The 19,834-nt window shown below is 39.6% G+C and overlaps 1 protein-coding gene across 2 annotated transcripts in view; it reads right to left on the reverse strand.

Moving 5' to 3' along the window:
• Nucleotides 1–8,067: 8,067 nt before the first annotated feature.
• The window catches only part of NDFIP2 (Nedd4 family interacting protein 2), a 181,301-nt gene continuing 169,534 nt past the window's right edge, over nucleotides 8,068–19,834 (reverse strand). For both annotated transcript variants that reach the window (XM_077483057.1, XM_077483058.1), the window contains 2 exons: nucleotides 18,349–18,454; nucleotides 8,068–11,483 (listed from right to left, as the gene is read on the reverse strand). In XM_077483057.1, coding sequence (XP_077339183.1) covers nucleotides 18,351–18,454 — 104 coding nt within the window. In that variant the 3' untranslated portion in view covers nucleotides 8,068–11,483; nucleotides 18,349–18,350. The remainder of the gene's footprint in view (nucleotides 11,484–18,348; nucleotides 18,455–19,834) is intronic.

The following is a 19,834-nucleotide window of genomic DNA, read 5'->3' on the forward strand; positions in this document are numbered from 1 at the left end:
TTGCGTGGAGGTGCATATTGCAGCAAGAGTTGCACTTTAACAAAATCAAATTTATAGCCATGTTATGTTTAGGAGGTGCCACACAGCTGTAAAATCTGCGATACAACAAAAAGACATACTAATGCATACAAATAATAATAATAAAAAAAAAAAAAAAAAGTAACACGCCTTTTCTAGCCACAAAATTACAAAAACATGAGCTTGTAAACAAGCTATTTAATTTTATTCTAGCACAAGCCATATCATCTTTATACAGTATTATGCCATTATAATAGGCATACTGTATATTTATCACCTATGAAGACTCACTGTGATTAATGAAAAGGAACCCATATGTTATTGGAAAAAGTTAACAGGCACACAGCTGTGATTTCCTCCTCTAAAAAGGTTCCTCTATTGTACCCACATGGACATATGTACATACATTGCAAATCCATTAAGCCTTTCCCTGTGCATTTTGGATTGCAGTCTCTAGTGATTTACCTCTCTGCCCTCACCTATTGGTTTTCATAGCTAAAATGTAAATTGTTGCAGTGTTGGAAAAATCCTCTCAATGGGTATGACTACCAATGGTAGCCTGGAGAGGTAGAAATGTGCAAAGATGCTACTTTGAAAATTTTTATCTGTGGATCAGTGTAAAAAGTGCAACTATATTTAAGATCATTACATTGATTATTCCAGGATCAGCAGATAATCATTTATATGAACATTTCTAAACAGATTTTTAGTAAATCAGTGGATAAAAGCTTCATTAAGGATCGTATACACGGATCTGCATTCCAGTTGAGATGTTTTTCATTCACCAATAATTAAACTGGAAGTAAACTCCCCTATCGTTTTCAGCCAAGGAAGCTGCCATATTTGCCTCTCTTTAATCTTCAACTGCTATGGTGCTGCACATGTGATTCGTTATGACACCAGCCATTGGGTGGTTTGATAGTTTGGCTGAGAGCACAGCCAATGTGCAGTTAGCATTCCCCCGGCATGCCTTTTTTTTTTAACTGTTTAAATCGATGGGTCCACTTTAAATAGACCTCAAACAGGACAACTTGTAAGGTATATTGTTTGCTATTGGCAATACATCAACCAATGTAACAGGTATATGGTGTTAAATTAAGGCAGCAGATAATAAAAACGGCCTGAAAAAAAAAGAAAAGTATTGAAAAGGTGCCACTCAGCTATGTGTTTCTTCGGCTCTGTTTTTGGTTGAGAGATGAAAGTGACATAAAGTAAACAGATGTGCATAGAGAGGACTATTCTGTATGAAATGAAGCGGAGGCTATCCATTTTGTTTTTATGTCCCACTTCTAACATTAAGAACCCTTTAAAAATTAGTTACTCGAGGGACACTATCAATTTAATAAAAAAAATTAAAACATTTGGGGAGGGGACGCATGAATATACTATGTGACCCCCCCAGGAAACACACCTTTTGTAATAAAGAAAAACAACTGAGCCCGGGGATGCTAAAAAAAAGGCAGATGTTTGAGTGCTTAAAGTATATTCATCAATATACAGACAGCCCTCTTTTGGCTGGTGGCTGCAGGCACAGTGGTTATTCTTGCATAGAGATCAATGATCTGTACGCAAATACATATCTACTTATTTTCTGAATCGAAAACTGAAGTGGAGGACTGAAAAAAGCAGCCAAATACAAGTAACATAGAAGGGCAGAAGGTGCACAAATGTTATCCAAAAAAAAGTGGGTGGTGAACAATGGACTGCTTACGTGAAAGGGTTTTAACACATTATTTGCATGAGCCATTATTTCCCTTTCTTTGTAATATGATTGCTTGATCTCAGCTAGAGCTGCACGATTAATCGTCAAGAATAGTTATCGGGATTTTTTTTCCCTGTTGCGATCTTGATAAAAGTGTTTCGTGATTCTTGCTATGCAAAGAATTCTCTCTGCTCTTCTGAAGCTACAATCATCAAAAGAAAGGAAGAGAAAAACTGGGCAGTCTACCAAGAATCATAACATTCTTTAGCAGTGGAACCAAGTCTAAACATTGTAACAATTTGTTAATGGAAGAGACATTGTGTGTAACTGAAGAAAGTTTAACAACTTAAAACACTAAACCTTTTTCTGACATTTGTTGGTTTCAAGCTAAAATATATATATTTTTTTGCTAGAAAAATTAATTAAAACCCCCAAAACATACATATACATACATAAATATATATATATATATATAAATAAATATATATATATATATATATATATATATATATATATATATATATATATATATATATATATATATATATATATATATATATATATTTTAGTAGAGACCCTAGAGAATAAAATGGCGGTTGTTGCAATATTTTATGTAACACTGTATTTCCGCGGCTGTCTTTCAAATGCAATTTTTTAGGGGAAAAAAATCACTTTAATTAATTAAAAAAAGAAATAAAAATTAACCAGTAAAATTAGCCCAATTTTTTTGTTGTATAATGTGAAATATTTTCGTCTCAAGAATCATGATCTTTTTATTCGAAGCAAAAAAATTGTGATTCTCATTTTGGCCAGAATCGTGCAGCTCTAGCTTAACGTTAAACCTAGTACACACGGGCCTAATGTTGGATGACAACAGTTCAATAGAAACTGGCCCGTGTGTACTGCAGTTCGTCCGACTGGTTTCTGTCGAAGGGCATGACTGAAAAGGTCTGCCAATCAGCTCATGATTGGCTGGACCTGTGTGTTCCGGCGGGGGGGGGGGGGGGGGGGGGGGGGGGGGGGGAGGGAGCCGTCCCTCTGTCAGAGCACAACAGAAAAGCAGGGGAGATCGTTGTACTCATTTTGGATAGTTAGTACAGCAGTTCCTCCAGCTCTTAGTTTTTTTTTTTCATTCAGACCTGATGGGTTGAAAAAAGAAAAAAAAAAACTATTATTTTATATCGTATTTTTGGTTAGGTATTCCCTTACCCTAGGAAGAGAGTGCAAACATTTTACTTGCATGAGCATGTGCAAGTGGAGCCTTCTCAGGAATCGGCATATAGCGCATGGCTTTTGTTCTCTTCTTTTGTTAAACATTTTAAAATATCACTGTAAATGAAAAAAGTCCAGTCTAAAAAAAAAAAAAGTCACTTGAAGGTGTGTAATCCTCCCAGCCGATGAAGGGCTACTACAAAACTTTCAAACACTACAACTCCATTGTCTATATTTTTATTTTATTTTTAACTAACCACGGAAATGGAAAGACAATGCTCAGTAATGCTGTTTTTAGAGCAATTAAACTAAAGCGCATTTGTGAAACGAAAATCAGTGCTTGAAAGTTGAACCACTCAATGGTTCTACGTGGAAGGTGCTGAAGTGAGACTGATGTAGTGATATCAATAACTCTCATTTTCTATAACACCATGTGCACTTCCAGTTAGAAGGACCCAACAGAAACCCTCAAATATGGGTACATTAAGAGTTTACCATCTCTGGTTCAAAAAGAGAAATGTTCACATACAGTATCTTACTCTTAACAAATTTCCCGTGCAAACTAAATAAGGTTCCAAAAATGAAAACTTGCTGACTGAAGACAATTTATTCACAGATAAGGTAAGAATTGTAATATGGCAACCAGGTAACAAAAAAAAAAAAAAAAAAAAAAACAAGGGCCATTAAAGCCCATCTCAGTGGGGCTGTGCTCACACTGCACAGGTTAACTGTTAATTTTTTTTTCGGGGAGAGGAGATGGGAGAAGCACTTACCACCTAAACCTAGACTGATCTGGCAGCCCAGCGGTCTTGAGTTGTGGACTGTTCCTGATGTCATCAAGCCCAGAGCAGGCTCCATAGACCAGGAACAATCCCCCGCTGGACCGCGGTGTAGCGTTGTTTTCCAGAGGAAGTAAAGATCAGGTATTCATTTTCTCCTCAACCCTAAACAAAACAAGCAGTTGACCTGTGCAGTGCAGGCACAGCCCCACTGCATGGGAAAACTTTGTTTGCCTGGAGTTGGGCTTTAAACATGAATTAATACCTTAAAGTGGTTGTAAACCCTTAAAAAACAACTTTGACCTACAGGTAAGCCTAGATTAAGGCTTACCTGTAGGTCCAAGAAATATCTCCTAAACCTACATGGTTTAGGAGATATTTACTAAAAGACAGTGACAGCTGTCAGCGGCGCGCAGGCGCATTATCGCCGTTAGCAGCATGCTGCTGCTAACGGCGATATGCCATTAGTGGCGGCTCCCGTGCGCATGCGCAGGAGTGACATGATCACTGCTCCGGCGCTGTGAGTGGCCGGAGCAGCGATACCCGGAAGAAGATGGATGCTCCAGACTACAGGGGACAGCAGTGACATCACTGGCTCCTGTGTCAGGTAAGCGACACATAATGGGCGATGCATAGTAGCCCATTATGCTTTACCATTGCAGGGAGACAAAGGAAGTAATCCCATCAGGGTTTACTTCTTCTTTAGAGGTTTAAAAGATTTGCTGGCATACAGGGGACAACTAGTAAGGTAAATTTGGCAAATATATTTCCTAAACAATCTACCGCTTGCCTACAGTTCCTCATGAGAAATTACAGTGCACTACTTGACCTGAGGGATTCCTGTAGCCTTGTAGATGGACATCTGCAGAGCGAGATCATGTACCACGGACTACTACTCTCACAAGGTTTGGAGTGTTTTTTTGAGAATTGTAGTGATGGTTGCGGATGTCACTGCTCATTGTTCTTGTGTGTTCCTGCCGAAGAGGAAGCTGTACATCAGGGCATGCAGTGCAAACATCCCAATTTCTGCTTAATTCATCCTGTGGATCCATGCTTCCTACCTACGCTGCTCCTGCTGCCCCCTTCCTCACGAGTTTGCCATTTATTAATTCATAAGAGCACGAGTCATCTAGGGAGCAGCTCTGGCATAAGGATGCAAAAGCTACCGGGAGTCTACAGGCAATATTGGTTACTTGTCATTGACCCATGTATACCTTTTTTCTTGTGGCACAGCTTTCCCTCTACAAGTCTGATTTACAAAGCTACCGTATTTATCAGCGTATAACACGCACCTTCATTTTAAGAGTGACATTTCGGGAAAAAAACATTTTTTGAATAAACAACTTTGAATAAAAATAAGGGTCAGTGCCCTACTGCAGCCTCCTCATCTCCCATTAATGCAGCCTGATCAATGCAGCCTGATTAATGCTCATTTTTAGTCTCAATGCTCATCTGCAGCCTCCTCATCTCCCATTAATGCAGCCTGATCAATGCCCATCTGCAGCCCACCTCATCAATGCAGCCTGATTAATGCTCATTTTTAGTCTCAATGCTCATCTGCAGCCTCATCATCTTTTATTAATGCAGCCTGAACAGTGCAGGAAATCACTGAGCCGTCACCTCCCATTTACTTGGCTCTAAGGCCGTCACACACACACACACACACAGTCCGGCCTCCGCCATCGGCATTGAACCAGCTCCTGTGATAGACAGAACACTGGACCAATGCCAGTGGCAGGACTGTGTGTGTGTGACATGAGAGCCGAGTTTAAGCCATGTTAACAGAAGATGATAGCTTGGTGAATTCTGGTGGCGCTCATCCCCCTCCTTCCCTTCCGAGGTACACTATCGGCGTATAACATGCCCCCTATCTCCAGAGGAAAAAAGCAAGACAACTAATCTGAAAACTACACAGTACTGATGTCAAAACTTAGTATTTAAAATCACTTATGAATCATTTTTGTGCGGTAAATATGGTTTAGTGCTTTCCGATGCCCTCTTGCAATTTTTTATGATTGTTAAGTTAACTTATCTTACAGGAAAGAGGTGAACTTATATTCCAGAATTATTCACCTGCTTTGTGTAAAGATGACTTGCCTTCTTAACGAACCTGGTAAGTGAGTTTTACACACTTACCTTACTTGTGAATTCTCTGGGTCCAAATAGTACATTTTCATGTTGTGGAGCTGGAATCAGCATTGAATAGCATTTAAAGTTACAAAAAAAAAAAAAAAAAGCAAAACCTTATGAGGAGAGTTTTTTTCCATCATATTGCAACTGATTAAAGAGATACTGGGTCCAATTTTTTTTTTTTTTTTAAGAGTTGTGAAGAAAAATGTTTACAATTCACAAAGCAACCAGATTCTTAGTAGGTGTATTGAGAGAGAGGTATAGGTGGCGCTGCATCTTTTTCATGTGTAATGGTGATGACGTCTATGTGACAAAACGTGTAAGTATCAGGAGCAGTTTATGTGTGTTGCCTTCTACCCCTGCAGGGGTTCAACTTTCTGGTGAGTGTGGACCTGAGGGGGGGGGGGGGGGGGGGCATGAGTGGAGTTCACGCATTTTTTCACCGGGGATCAATACTGCACAATTTCCCATATGGATTAATGAATAGTTTTTCTTCTTTTTTTTATCTTTTTTTGATAGATTTTTTGCTTTTTTGCACATATATATGGAAGTTTTTGCACATTAAACACATGGAGCACTTTAATTATTTATGTAGAGTTTCATATGATATACGGTGGACTAACAATTATGCAATGACATTGGTTGTATACAAGTTTTTTTTTTTTTTTACACATTCAGCACGTCAATACTTTATGCTATATTATGGCCATTACACATTAGAGGCAGCGCCACCTATACCCCCTCTCTCTACACCTACTTACCCATCCCACTTTGGTGGGATTTTTCAGGTAGGCAGCAGTCTTACCAAATAACTATAACGCGAGATCTAATACTCCATTTATTAACCAGATTCTTACTTTTGCTCTATATCTGCAGAAGGGAATATAGTTGTTAAGCTTTATTTTACTGCACACAGCTAATATGTTCAATATTGCTTCCCCGCTATCCTATCTGACATACTTGTAGCTATACATTTACAATAATATACTTTACCCACCTACATAGAAAATGTTAATGGCCCCGTTACACAGGTGATTTTTCCATTGCTGCGACTCTCTCAATACAATCTACAGTCTTTGTAAGTACTGTCAATTAGTGAAACTTGCTACATGCACTGAAGACATACTCAAGACTCCTGTGGATCAGAGATGAAATTGGTCATCTTTGAAACTCATCTTAAACTAATCTCGGAAATTGTGCTTTTTTTTTCTCCAATGAGTGGTGGGCCCATTCATTCCCACCCTGCATCTCATGTAAACAGAGGTGGGCTGCAGGTGGGAATAACCTGGCCTGCAGTTTCTTGGATAGAACAAAAGAGCATAAGTTTGGAGTCTGGCTAGAGATAAGTTTGAAGGATGCCCAAGCTCATCTCTACTGTGGATCTTGACGACCTCCTCAGAAATAGCATTAGCCATAAAGCCATACAAAAACCACTACTGCAGGTCAAGTCTGACAACTCTGATATATTAGCCGATATGTCATTATGAAACCATATGTGTAATGTGGCTTTAATTGATGTGAATATCTCAAGTTATATCAATATATTATAAGTTCTTTATGCCCATTAATGGCTTCTCCTTGTAAGGCAGCAGGTGGTTTAAGTTTAGTTGCCCTTTCAGCACCTTACAATAGTAAATGTATTTATAATAAACCAATCATGACTGGGCAATAAAGGAAACCAGTATTGCTGTAGATGTAGAACAAAATGGAGTCCCAGGCTGTTTATTCCTGAAATGGACTCTATCTTGCCATATGTGAGTATTTAATAAAAGGCGCTTAGCAACACCAAAGGATATTTAAGCGGGAACTAGTATTAAAAGGCAAAGTCCCCCCTCCTCACGTCTAAAATCGCAGCACTAATGCTGTAAAAACACTTATAAAAGAAAGTTAGAAAATATAATTACCATACCCTACACTGGACAGGGTGACATCACACTCCTTTTGCCAAGATCCTGGGAACGTTTAGAATTTCAAATTTAGTGAGAAGACACTGAAGCACAGTGAAGAAGCATGTTCTCGTGAGATCTGGCATCCTTAGTTAGGCCAAAATGTCACCCTCACCTAGGCGCCAAGAGCAGAAGCCATTATAGATATATAGGTTTCCTAACTTCTTTACAAAAATGATGATTCCAGGCATGTATTAAGCATGTCCAGGTCCCTGGATACAGTGTTTCAGGACCAGGGCATATCTGCACACACGCCACATCTTAACAAGACTCAGACTAGTTCAGGTGAACAGAAAATATATTTAAAAAGAAATAAAAAACAAAAAAGGCCACAAACATTTACAGACTGATCATTATATTTCATGTAAGATTTAGAAAACAAAATGGCTACACCCATTTCTCAATCTTATTCCAGTTGCAGGACAGCATTTAACTGCATCGTACCCTGCCTAATTACCACAAATGAGAAATCTCTCACTAAATCCTAACAGTGCTGTTCCCACATTACATAAGCAGGCCACAAAGGTCAGAACAGCCATTTGCAATCATGTGCAAAATTAGCATTCAGAGCTAAAGGGATCAGGAGATGATATACGGTTTCCAGCAATCATATGTTAAAGAGCTTAATTAGCAAAAATGAAAAATGCTATAATTGCAAACATAAAGACTGTACAGGAGAATAAAAACATTACTGAAGTCAAATAAATAATATGTAAATATGTTTGCCCTTAACAGAGGACACAATACACAGCGTTCCTTACTACTGCATATTAAATAGCAGAGTATTGCCATATGCTATTATCCCTCAGCATATTACGAAACACAGGCATTGTCATTTGATCTCCAATTTTCTTAATTTGAATAAACAAAACAGCATCTAATGGGTTTGTCCACTAATATTGCTATAAAAAGAGAAAGCTTAACTTTTTTTTGTTTTCCCACTGAACACATTCCTTCTCAGTCTGCCTCCCCCCCGACCTTCACATCTCCTATGATTCAGAAATATGCCAGAGATTAGGATTGGATCACCGTTGTCATTAGTCAAGATCACTAGTTGCTGCAGTAAGCAGTGTTACTATACCAATATCCTCTAAGGCTCTATTCACACTATTATTTATCCCTATGGAATGAGTTTTGATGGAAAGCACACCAAAGATACAGCTATCATGATCTTTATAATTGCAGCATGCCAAAAATGATTTGAATGAAGACATATGGTAAACCTTTGCTTTTGTCAGGCAGGGCAAAGCAACGGGCTCATTTTAATCCCCCTTCCACAGAAGCACATTATATTAATATATATATATATAAAAAATATATAATATAGCATGGGGTCCCTTGCCACTCCGTTCAGGCAACGGGAGTAAAAGGAAAGTTGCTTTGCCCTAAATAGTTCAAAACCAAGTCAATGGACTTGCTGTGTTTTAGTAACACAGTTAAGAACCTGGCTGTAGTAAAATGTGACAAAATACTGGAGAGGCAATGTATGACTGTCCATCATCATTTTTGTGCTCTCTTTCACTGCAAACAATCATTTTCATTGGAATATAGAGGAAGAGACACGATTAGTTGCCAAAGGTGGTGACATTATTCTGGTCGATAAGTATATCAAGCCATTTCAAAGTCTATTGATGCTGTAAAATGAGTAAAACGCATCATTTGGGTGACAGAAATGGTCAATTCTTCATTGGACAAGCACGGAAAGAAGGAGTCCTTTGGTCTTCGGGAACAAACTTTTTAGGCTTTGGCTTTCTCCCACCTTAGCTTTACTGAGGATGTCTGTTGAGGTCATATATCTGCCACAGATATTAAACCATCAACCAATGTTGAAATACATTTTTTTATTTAAGGACTTTTTAAAATGACCATTTAAGGACAAAAGTTGTAAGGTTAGTTAAGCAGCTATGCAAGTCAAAGACTTACATTTAAAATGCAAAACCATTCTCTGAAACCTCCATTTTTCAGCAGCCCAACCTAAGCACAGAAGACTCAACTTTCCATTGGTATCTGGAAATCAAAACCTACATTTATAAAAATGGGACTAAACTATCTAAAACAGGGGTAGGCAACCTTAAAGAGATGGAGATTTACCTGGACAACATTGGAGAAGTCAAAGATTACCGGGCACAGTGTCACCCAATGTCGCCCTCTCACACCTGATTGAAACCTCTAATTGCCATACTACTGTGTTGCAATCATAGATTTAACTCAGGTGGTGAGGAGGCAACATATCACCTCTTCACCACTTGCCCAACACTAGGATCGCTTTTCAGAGGAGCAGCAGTGCCTGGTGCACTTGTAAATGAGCCCTTAATTGCATTTGGCAGTGGCACCCTTAGGACTTATTCACACGTACAGTTCAAAGGTGGTAAAACTCTGCAGTTGAGTTGGGGGTTTATCGCCCCCAATCCCTAAGGCAGAAGCCAAAAGGTGTACACATGCAGAAATTAAGCCCCCTTTTGCTTTTGGTGAATGTTACTGCCTGCCAGTCATGACCCATTCAAGTAAATAGGGCCACTCTAGAAGAATATTTCTTCTTTCCTGCTGCTGACACCACTCTGGCAACCGCTAGCTAGGATCAGAGGCGCAGAAGGCATCGGCTTATGTGGCTCTTGCTCCCTACAACAGCTCCCTCTGCATTGCACTCTGATGTTCTGGTTTGGCGGGGCAACATTCCCAGACTGCAATCTACTAGTCACCTGTCCCCTATCTACAGGTTGCTGACCCTCCAATCTAAAATAAACCTATTAAATGCTGTTTATGTTTACGTTTTAAACATATGCTTTTTTAGTTTATGCAAAAAAAAAAAAAGCATACCTAGCAACTACTGTGTCCGCAATTTAGCAACAAGGTATTCAGAAATCAAGACACTTCAGATGGAAGATAATACTCTGTTGATACAAGCCACCATGTTGAAAGTGAAGACATTACTGATACACTGTAAAGGTCTATTGGCAAAGTACATTTGTTCATTTTTTTGTATATTAGAAACTGCAACTAACAGGTTACAAGATGATTTGAAGACAATCTGTTTTTTTGAGACAACAAATGATTGTATGGCACGTTTTATGCGGTTTGAAACCTAGAATATTGTGTATCAAGTACCTTTGTTCTAGTCATTCATACAAAAAAGCTAATGTTAGTAAAAATAGACATATTATTCATATTCAAATTAACTTAATGGAGTTTGCTCTTGGATATAATGAATCTGCCATTCAGTCATACAGAGATGCATATTTACAATGGATTACGTCAATGTATCTGCAAAATAGTTGTGCCTTGTTAAGAAAACCTACTCATGCTCCAGTAGTATACATGTTATGAATATCGTTTTGTTGTTTAATCCAGCAAAACAGGATATATTAAATCAACGGTTTGGCGTTGTATGAGAAAGAAAAACTGGGACACCGCAACAATAACTTGCATGTCCCAGTAATGTATTAGGATGGGAAAGGTCAAGTCTAACATGCTACACATTTATTTAGTCTTCTTATTGTACAGGCTTTGGAAAGCCTTCCACTTAGCAATGTGCAGTTTTATCAGCAATATTTACAGTATACGGTAATCATTTCATCCAGCAACCAGAGCTGCTGGAAACCAAATGGTGCATCTTGTGTTGAAGTCTTCTTGACTGTTTATCAAGTTGTAGACGATGTTGGCTCTCACTGGGAAAAAGGAATGTTTGGTTGCAGTTGCCTAAGACAAAAAAAAATAAAAAATCATTATTTAAAATGGGGAAAAATAAACAGTCCATCTACTCTGGATCACAAACAGCCCATCTACCCTCAATCACAAACAACTGTTCTTTTCCTTTCAAAAAAGCCAAACACTGAAATCTTTCATTTACTCAAGAGCCACAGATGCTATTTTGTATAAAACAAGGGATGGTCATACATTTCTGATCTGTCCATCCCTGGAACAATTGAACTCTGCAATGTACAGACTTCTGAATTGTGTGCTTTTTTTTTTCTTAAATGGAAGAAAGCACAAACATTCACCTTGAAAACCAACCCATTTAGTTTAAAACTGAAATGAAAGACAAAACATTTTTGTATAGATATATAATAAAAAAAATACCAATATCAATACCTTTTTTCCCCCTTTTTTATAAGTGATCACATACCATCGGTTCTCAACTGCATAAGAGCTGGGGGAGGAGAAGCAACAGTAGACTGAGCTTCCCAGTGAATGATTGTGCAGAGGGGGCTTGTCAGGACAAGTCTGATCATTGGAGGAAAGCGGGCTGAGTTCCCAGCAAAGCTAGAGGACTGACCACGCTGTGTTTTCCTTCTTAGTGTGGTTTATTAAAAAAGCATAGGGACTAGCAAGAACACTAGGGATTTCACACAAAGGAAGCAATACAAAGAGAACAGGATAGGTTCTCATACAAGTATATATCAGGAATATGAAATGCTGGGATAACAAACACTTTAAAGCGGAACTCCAGCTTGTGTTAGACTTTACATTCAGCATTTCCAGCTTGGCCCAAGCGAACTATGTCCCTTACCAACATGTGAAGCTGCTGGATGTGCAGTATAAACTGTGTTCCAGGTTGGAGTGAAGACTTCCTGTCTCGTGCCCAGAACACAATAGTCTATCTGGTTAGCGCTTAGCCATTCAGAGAAAGTGATGTATTCTAGCAATAAATACAAAGCTTCCTCTGAAGTCAGCGGTTGTGACATCAGCGTGCCTCTCTAACTCAGCCAATCAAAGGAAGCTTTGTATTCATTGCTAGAATACATCGCTTTCTCTGAATGGCTGAGTGCTGATCAGATAGACTATTGTGTTCCGGGCAGGAGACAGGAAATCTCGGCTCGCACCTGGAACACAGTGCAAGATGCTGTATGTAGCCTCTGCTACATGCAGTTTATACCGCACATCCAGTGGCCTCATATGTTACCGGGACATGGGTAGTTTGGGCCAAGCTGGTCCAAACCAACTAAGTAAAGTTCAGCTTTAAACCTCTTCAATAAACTTAACCTGGCCATGGATGGATAGAACTTAGAACAAAAATTCTCAGGAAACTTCATATAAAAATTCTGAGAACATTTGCATATCAGTCAAAAGATTTTGTTTGTGTTTAACATTTGATTTTGGAATGAATGGGCTTTACCAAATGAAAACCACATACAGTACACGGTTAGAAACTTGTTTGAGAAAAAAAAATTTCATCCTGCTCCTTTGTGTTTTCTTGTCACTGTGGTGGAACGCAAACGTCAATTTGATCCACTAGGGATTAAAGCCTCGTACACACAATGAGAATATTGGCGGAATGATCGTCCATTTTTTTTTTTTTACACTCTAGTCCATCGAAAAAGGCTAGATTACTAAGGCTGGGTTCACACTGCAGCGGTTTATGAGAATGGATGTGATTCGCACCGCACTGCAGTGCAAATCACATCCGATCTCTGTGCGATGTGAGTTCAGCCATACAGATAGTATGGCTGAATTCGCATCGCACACGGCCCAAACTTGCACAGGACCCTTTTTTTGGTCCGCAGTAGAATCGGATCGCATGGGTGTTCACACCATGCGATCCGATTCCTGTCCGAGTTTGCAGATCGCACTGCGATATGCGAACTGATCTGGAGGTGTCATTAACATTTCACTGAAACTCCCAGCAGTCCGCATAGGGCAGTGTGAACTGCCGCCGGGAGGCATGCGATGCGGGAACCCGCCGCGGATTTGCGGCGTTCCCGCTTCGCTGCAATGTGAACCCAGCCTTAAGTTACAAAAATTCTTGTAAGACAGAATACAACTTTGGAAGTGATGTAATGTATTGTATTCTTTCATTTCTAAACATGCGCGGTCTTGGTCACTCAATTTGTTTTGTAAAAATACTATAATAATTACACAAAAATTGTTAGTTCTGCTATCTTACGAGAAAAATGTTTGTGCTCGTCTCTTCAGATATTTTTGCATGAACTTTCTTGATCGGCTCCAGAAAGCAGGTTTACTAATGAATAGATTCCAGTTTTTTTACTGTGTGTACTAGGCATAACTTTCTTTTCCTATGAATTTTAGTTAAAAATGTTATCCATCTATGACCAGCTTAGAACTGACTGCAGAATAAATAGTAAGTCGGGCAGTTTTTGCTAGACAAACCTAAAGAGATTAAACATGAAGTAAAATTTGGGTAGCATGTAAATAACAATAAAAGCACCTTAAGATGCATATTGATATAAAGTGTTCCATAAAGCAGTGGTGATCAACCCTGTCCTCAGGGCCCACTAACAGGCCAGGTTTTATGTATTACCTTGGAGAGATGTAGACTAGAATACTGCAATCACTGAGCAGCAAATGATATCACATGTGATTTATTTCAGTTATCTTGCAAGCCTGGCCTGTTAGTGGGCCCTGAGGACAAGGTTGATGACCACTGCTTTAACTACTTTGCGGTTTGGCACTGTGTCGCTTTAACTGACAATTGCGCGGTCGTGCGGCGTGGCTCCCAAACAAGATTGACGTCCTTTTTTTCCCCACAAATAGAGCTTTCTTTTGGTGGTATTTGATCACCCCTGTGGTTTATTTTTTGCACTATAAACAAAAAAACAGCGACAATTTTGCTATAATAAATATCCCCCAAAAATATATAAAAAAAAATGTTTTCCTCAGTTTAGGCCAATACATATTCTACATAGTTTTTGTTAAAAAAAAACAAAAAACGTAATAAGCGTTCATTGATTGGTTTGCGCAAAAGTTATAGCGTTTACAAAATAGGGGATAGTTTCATGGCATTTTTCGTAATCTTTTTTTTTTTTACTAGTAATGTAATCAGTGATTTTTATCGTGACTGTGACATTATGGTGGACTAGGGGTGCAACGGATCGTCACCGATCCATGATCCGAACGGGTCACCCTCCGTGATGGAGCAACTTGTAAACAAACTGGCGCCATGTCATGACGCCGGTTCCTCTCTCCCCTCTGTGTACTGATCTGTACAGTGGAGGGGAGAGATAGGATGGCAGCAGAGCTGTGGGCTGGATCTGTAGTGCCCACAGTGCTGCTTTGTGACAATTGCAGTCACAGCCATCCCTCCATACCCTGCTAATACTCTGCCATACCCAGCCATACCATGCAATACCCAGCCATACCCAGCCAATATTACAGTGGGGGAGATGTACATTACAGTGGGGCAGATGACGTGGATATTACAGTGGGGGAGATTGTGGATATTACAGTGTGGACTATATGGTAGTGGAATTTTCACAGGTTTTTGCAAATTCAATTATTATTTGCTGATCCGAAAAATTATCTGATCTGTGACTCTGATCCGAGGAACGATCCGATCCGTGAGTTTTTTGATCCGTTGCACCCCTATGGCAGACACAGACATTTTTGACACATTTGTGGGACCATTGTCATTTATACAGCAATCAGTGCTATACAAATACATGGATTTCTGTGTAAATGGTCGGGAAGTGGTTAAAGGCTACTTTTTTAAAATAAAAAAGAAGGTATACGTACCTGTTCTGTGCAATGGTATTAACTCCTCTTTTGGAGTCCTCCACTGGCACTATCTACTCCTCCTCCCTTCCAAGTACCCCCCTCAGCAAGCTTTTTGCTATGGGGGTACCTATGTGGGCATGCTCCTAATCTGGGTTGTGTGCACACATAGACACACACAACGTGGCTCAGCCGTACCCCCCAACTCCATCCTCTCAGGATTTGACAGACAGCAGGAGAAGCCTCTGGCTCCTGCTGCTATCAGAGTCTTCTGTGAGATCAGGAGAGACCACACTGGATCATGAGAGGACTTGGGTAAGTGTTTAGGCAGGTGGGTAGGGGAAACAGGTAGTGGAAGGTTTTTTACCATAATGCAGAGAATGCATTAAGTTAAAAACCTTTTAAATTTAGAATCACTTTAAGAAAGGCTTAAATAGACCCATACTCATCCAGCTCTGTGCTCCAACATGCAATTTGACCAAATATTACAAAAGCAAGGGATACCTGTTTCTGCCAAAACAATCGCAGAAGCTCACCCAAAATCTGTAACTGAGCAATGACGGAGAAGGAGCAGAACGATTAGCTCATCTGCCTGTCTCTTTGCTCCCTCCTTCTATCCTTGACTATACGTGAGCTCTCTTGTACATTTGCAAGAGACTGATTGCAGGTCGAGTTCAGGTACCTACACTTCTTACATTTAAAAAATAAATAAATGTAATGATCTAGTAACGATAAAAGAACTGCACTAATGTATATATTTTATATGTGGAGTTCAGCTTTAAGCAGCATTAATATTTTAAAGCTTTTGCATGGTAATTACTAATTATGCATGTCTTATTATTCCAGGAGTTTTGCTAATAAAATGTATACCACATTGATGAAATGTATGCAATAATCAACAAAAACGTAGCATATTTTTATTTTTCCAGTCCCATAACTCGTCTCCCACATGTTAATCAGTGCGGGCACACAAGCCTATGGCATGTGATTTGCAGTCTTTTACAGCAGAGATCTCAAGTGATTAGGCAGCAGATTAGCATACAGAACAGCAAGAAGCTGTCAATGCAATGCGAAGCAAGTCCCAAGCTATTTGGTGCTATTTTCATGATGTATAGATTTAATAGCAATTCTGCTGGTATAATGTATAAAACATTTTATGGCACTTAACACATGTCCAATATTAATTTGAATCGCCAAGCTCATTTTAAAGGTAAATCAGCTGGAGAACATTTATTGATAGTACTGCCTTCTACTTCATATAAATGGTAATTCAAACAAATTTCTATATTTTGACTATTTTCCCCAAGAGGCAGAGAGAGATGCAATCCATATCAATAACTTCCCATGCAGATGAGCTTTTAGTGCTGATCTGTGTCAACCTTGTGGATAATAGCCGCGTTTGCTTAACCACTTCAGCCCCGGACCATTTGGCTGGCCAAAGACCAATGCACTTTTTGCGATTCGGCACTGCGTCGCTTTAACTGACAATTGTGCGGTCATGCGACGTGCCACCCAAACAAAATTGACATCCTTTTTTCCCCACAAATAGAGCTTTCTTTTGGTGTTTGATCGCATCTGCGGTCTTTATTTTTTGCACTATAAACAAAAAAAGCAACAATTTTGAAAAAAAATGCAAAGATTTTTTACTTTTTGCTATAATAAACATCCCCCACAAATATATAAAAAAAAACATTTTTTCCCTCAGTTTAGGCCGATATGTATTCTTCTACATATTTTTGGTAAAAAAAAAAAAAAAAAAAAAAATCGCAGTAAGCGTTTATTGATTGGTTTGCACAAAAGTTTTAGCGTCTACCAAATAGGCGATAGTTTTATTGCTTTTTAATTATTATAATTTTTTTTTTTTTACTAGTAATGGCAGCAAGCTGAGATTTTTATTGGGACTGCGACATTATGGCGGTCATGTCAGACAATTTTGACACATTTTTGGGACCATTGCCATTTTTACAGCTATCAATGCTATAAAATTGCATTGATTACTGTAAAAATGTCACTGGCAGTGAAGGGGTTAAACGCTAGGGGGCAGTGAAGGGGTTAAACGTGTCCTCGTTTGTGTTCTAACTGAAGGGGGAGGGGACCGTGCAGGGGAGAGGACAGATCGCTGTTCATACTCTGTATGAACAGACGATCTGTTCTCCCCTCAGAGAACCGGAAACTGTGTGTTTACACACACAGATTATGGTTCTTCGTGTGCCCCGAACGATCGCGGGAGCCTGGCAGTGATCGCAACCGCCGGGCACTCGCATCGGCTCTGTGGGCAAGCAGGGCCACCCCTGGAGCCTGAGGGCATGTCGTGGCTGACCCAGTGTGGAGCTCTGGTCTGCACACGCTCGCTGGCCAGGCTGGGGAGACTACAAGGATAAGGGTATCCAGCCTGTCACTCAGCCGGCTGTTGATAGCAGATCACAGGATCCTAATCTTGCGCAAAAAGCAAACTTCTGCAGAAAAAAATCCATGGACCGACGGGCCCCCAGGGTTCCTAGGACCATCTCCTTCACTAGGCAGAAAAAAACTGAGGCTGCATGGAAGCAGGCTGGTGGGTGTCTACTGAAGGGACCACCCCTTAGGCGGAACTAGAAAGTTCTGTTTTTTGTACATGTTAACATGTTATGCCTAGTCCTCTCCTGAAGGTGGCGTAACAACCCAATTGTCTAAAGTAAAGGAGCTGTGTCAGTCAGTGAACATAAGAGAAATACAGATTTTTTTACATGTAGGAGAAAAATGTCAAAATTAGCCTGGGAGGGAACTAGTTAATAACTTTGGTGTATGAGGTATGCCTCCAAAAAACTTTATTTAAAAGCTGAACTAAGCGGCTCACTTTTTTCACTGGTTGAACAAGAGAAAAATCAATCAATCGAGAATATCTAATAAACTGTCAACCTCAATCAGGTGGGTTCTTTATTCTCCTTTTCTGACAATGCACACAATGTTACGCTCTGTGGTAATCTCTTATGACAGGTATTGTTAAGTGGATGAATATGATGAAAATCTAGAAGCATCCTCTAAGGATTTTACATGATTTCTGACAACTGAAAATGGTGATGGTTAAAGAAAACTGTTACCTCAGGTCAATGTATATCCAACAGCTGAGACTTACCTCTAGTACAAGAAGAAAAATCGTGTTCTGTGAGCAGCTGCCATGCTTTCAGACATATTTCGCACCTTGAGGTAATTGACAAATCCTCTAAAGAAGAGCAACAATCCTAAAATAAAAAATAAAAATTATATAAAAATTAACCAAAAGTAAAAACAACTAACTGAACATTTTATGGACTCCTCCAAGCTAAATTCAGGTTACCTGTCTGTACAACATGCAGGTTAAAACAATTCATTCCGGTTATTTATGCATATTTTCTCATTTGGTACCCTACTAGCTAGGAATGAACAGGTTGCTTCAACTCTTCTACCTGCCATTAGTATACAAAGAGACACAGAGGAATCATAGTCATTAGTCAGTAGTCATTTAAGTATGTCAGCCATGAAGGTCTGAAATTATGTAGGCCTCTTGTTGCATACATTCTATAGACCTTTCAAAGAGAAACATGGCTGACATCTCAATCTTGAAATGCTTGTTGCTTGGCTGTCATGCTGACCCAGTGGCATCAGTAGTGTGAGCCAATGAATAAGTATGCAAATTAGGATTTTTTTTTCCTGACCTTTCTGATCTCAGAAAGCATTGATGGCAGAGGTCAGCATAACAGCCAGGCAAATCGCATCATCAGAAGGAAGCCTGTAATGGCAGCCTCCATATTTTTCAAAGAAATGGTTTAGTCTAAAATGTTGGCACCTGTAGGAGGCAAGCAGTGGAGCGAGATGGCATATGTTTGGATACCTGGGTTATTATAGTGCCAACAAGTTGCACAGCGCTTTACAACATGAGGACAGACAGTACAGTTACAGTACAATTCAATAAAAGAAGAATCAGAGGGCTCTGCTCATTCGAGCTTACAATCTAGGAGGAAGGGTCAAAAGATACAAAAGGAATAACTGTGGGGGATTAGCTGATGAAAAAAATAAAAGTAAAAAGTTATGAGACGGGGGCAGGATAGGCCTTTATGAAGAGAAAGGTTTTCAGGGATCACCTAAAAGTGGACAGAGTAGGAAATAGTTGGACAGATTGGGGTAGGGAATTCCATAGGATGGGAGGGACTCGGGAGAAGTCCTGGAGGCGGGCATGAGAGGAAGTGACAGGGGAGCTAGAGAGCAGGGGGTCTTGGGGGAAAGAAGAGAACAATAGGTTGGTATTTTGAGACTAGGCTAGTGATGTAGCTGGGAGCAGAGCTGTAGATGGCTTTGAAAGTTATTAGTATTCTGAATTTAAATTCATTGCGAGAGTGGCTTGGAAACTTTAGTGACCTGAAAATGAAATACTAACCCCACATCATAGAACACATGCTTATTGGAGCTTTCCATTTATGGCAGCGAGTAAAGATTATGGAAGGTAAAGAGAAACAAGAATATGTTGGAAAAATGTGATCCTCCTTGATATGATCCTGCTGCCTAAATACATGGAGCCAATACAAACATGCAAATTTTGGTCAGAAAATAAAGATACATTATCAGAAACCAATGATGAAAAGTAG

The sequence above is a fragment of the Lithobates pipiens genome, unplaced genomic scaffold (genome assembly GCF_037356315.1).
Source record: "Lithobates pipiens isolate NorthernLeopardFrog02 unplaced genomic scaffold, aLitPip1_a1.2 Scaffold_16, whole genome shotgun sequence".
NCBI classification, from domain to species: Eukaryota; Metazoa; Chordata; class Amphibia; order Anura; family Ranidae; genus Lithobates; species Lithobates pipiens.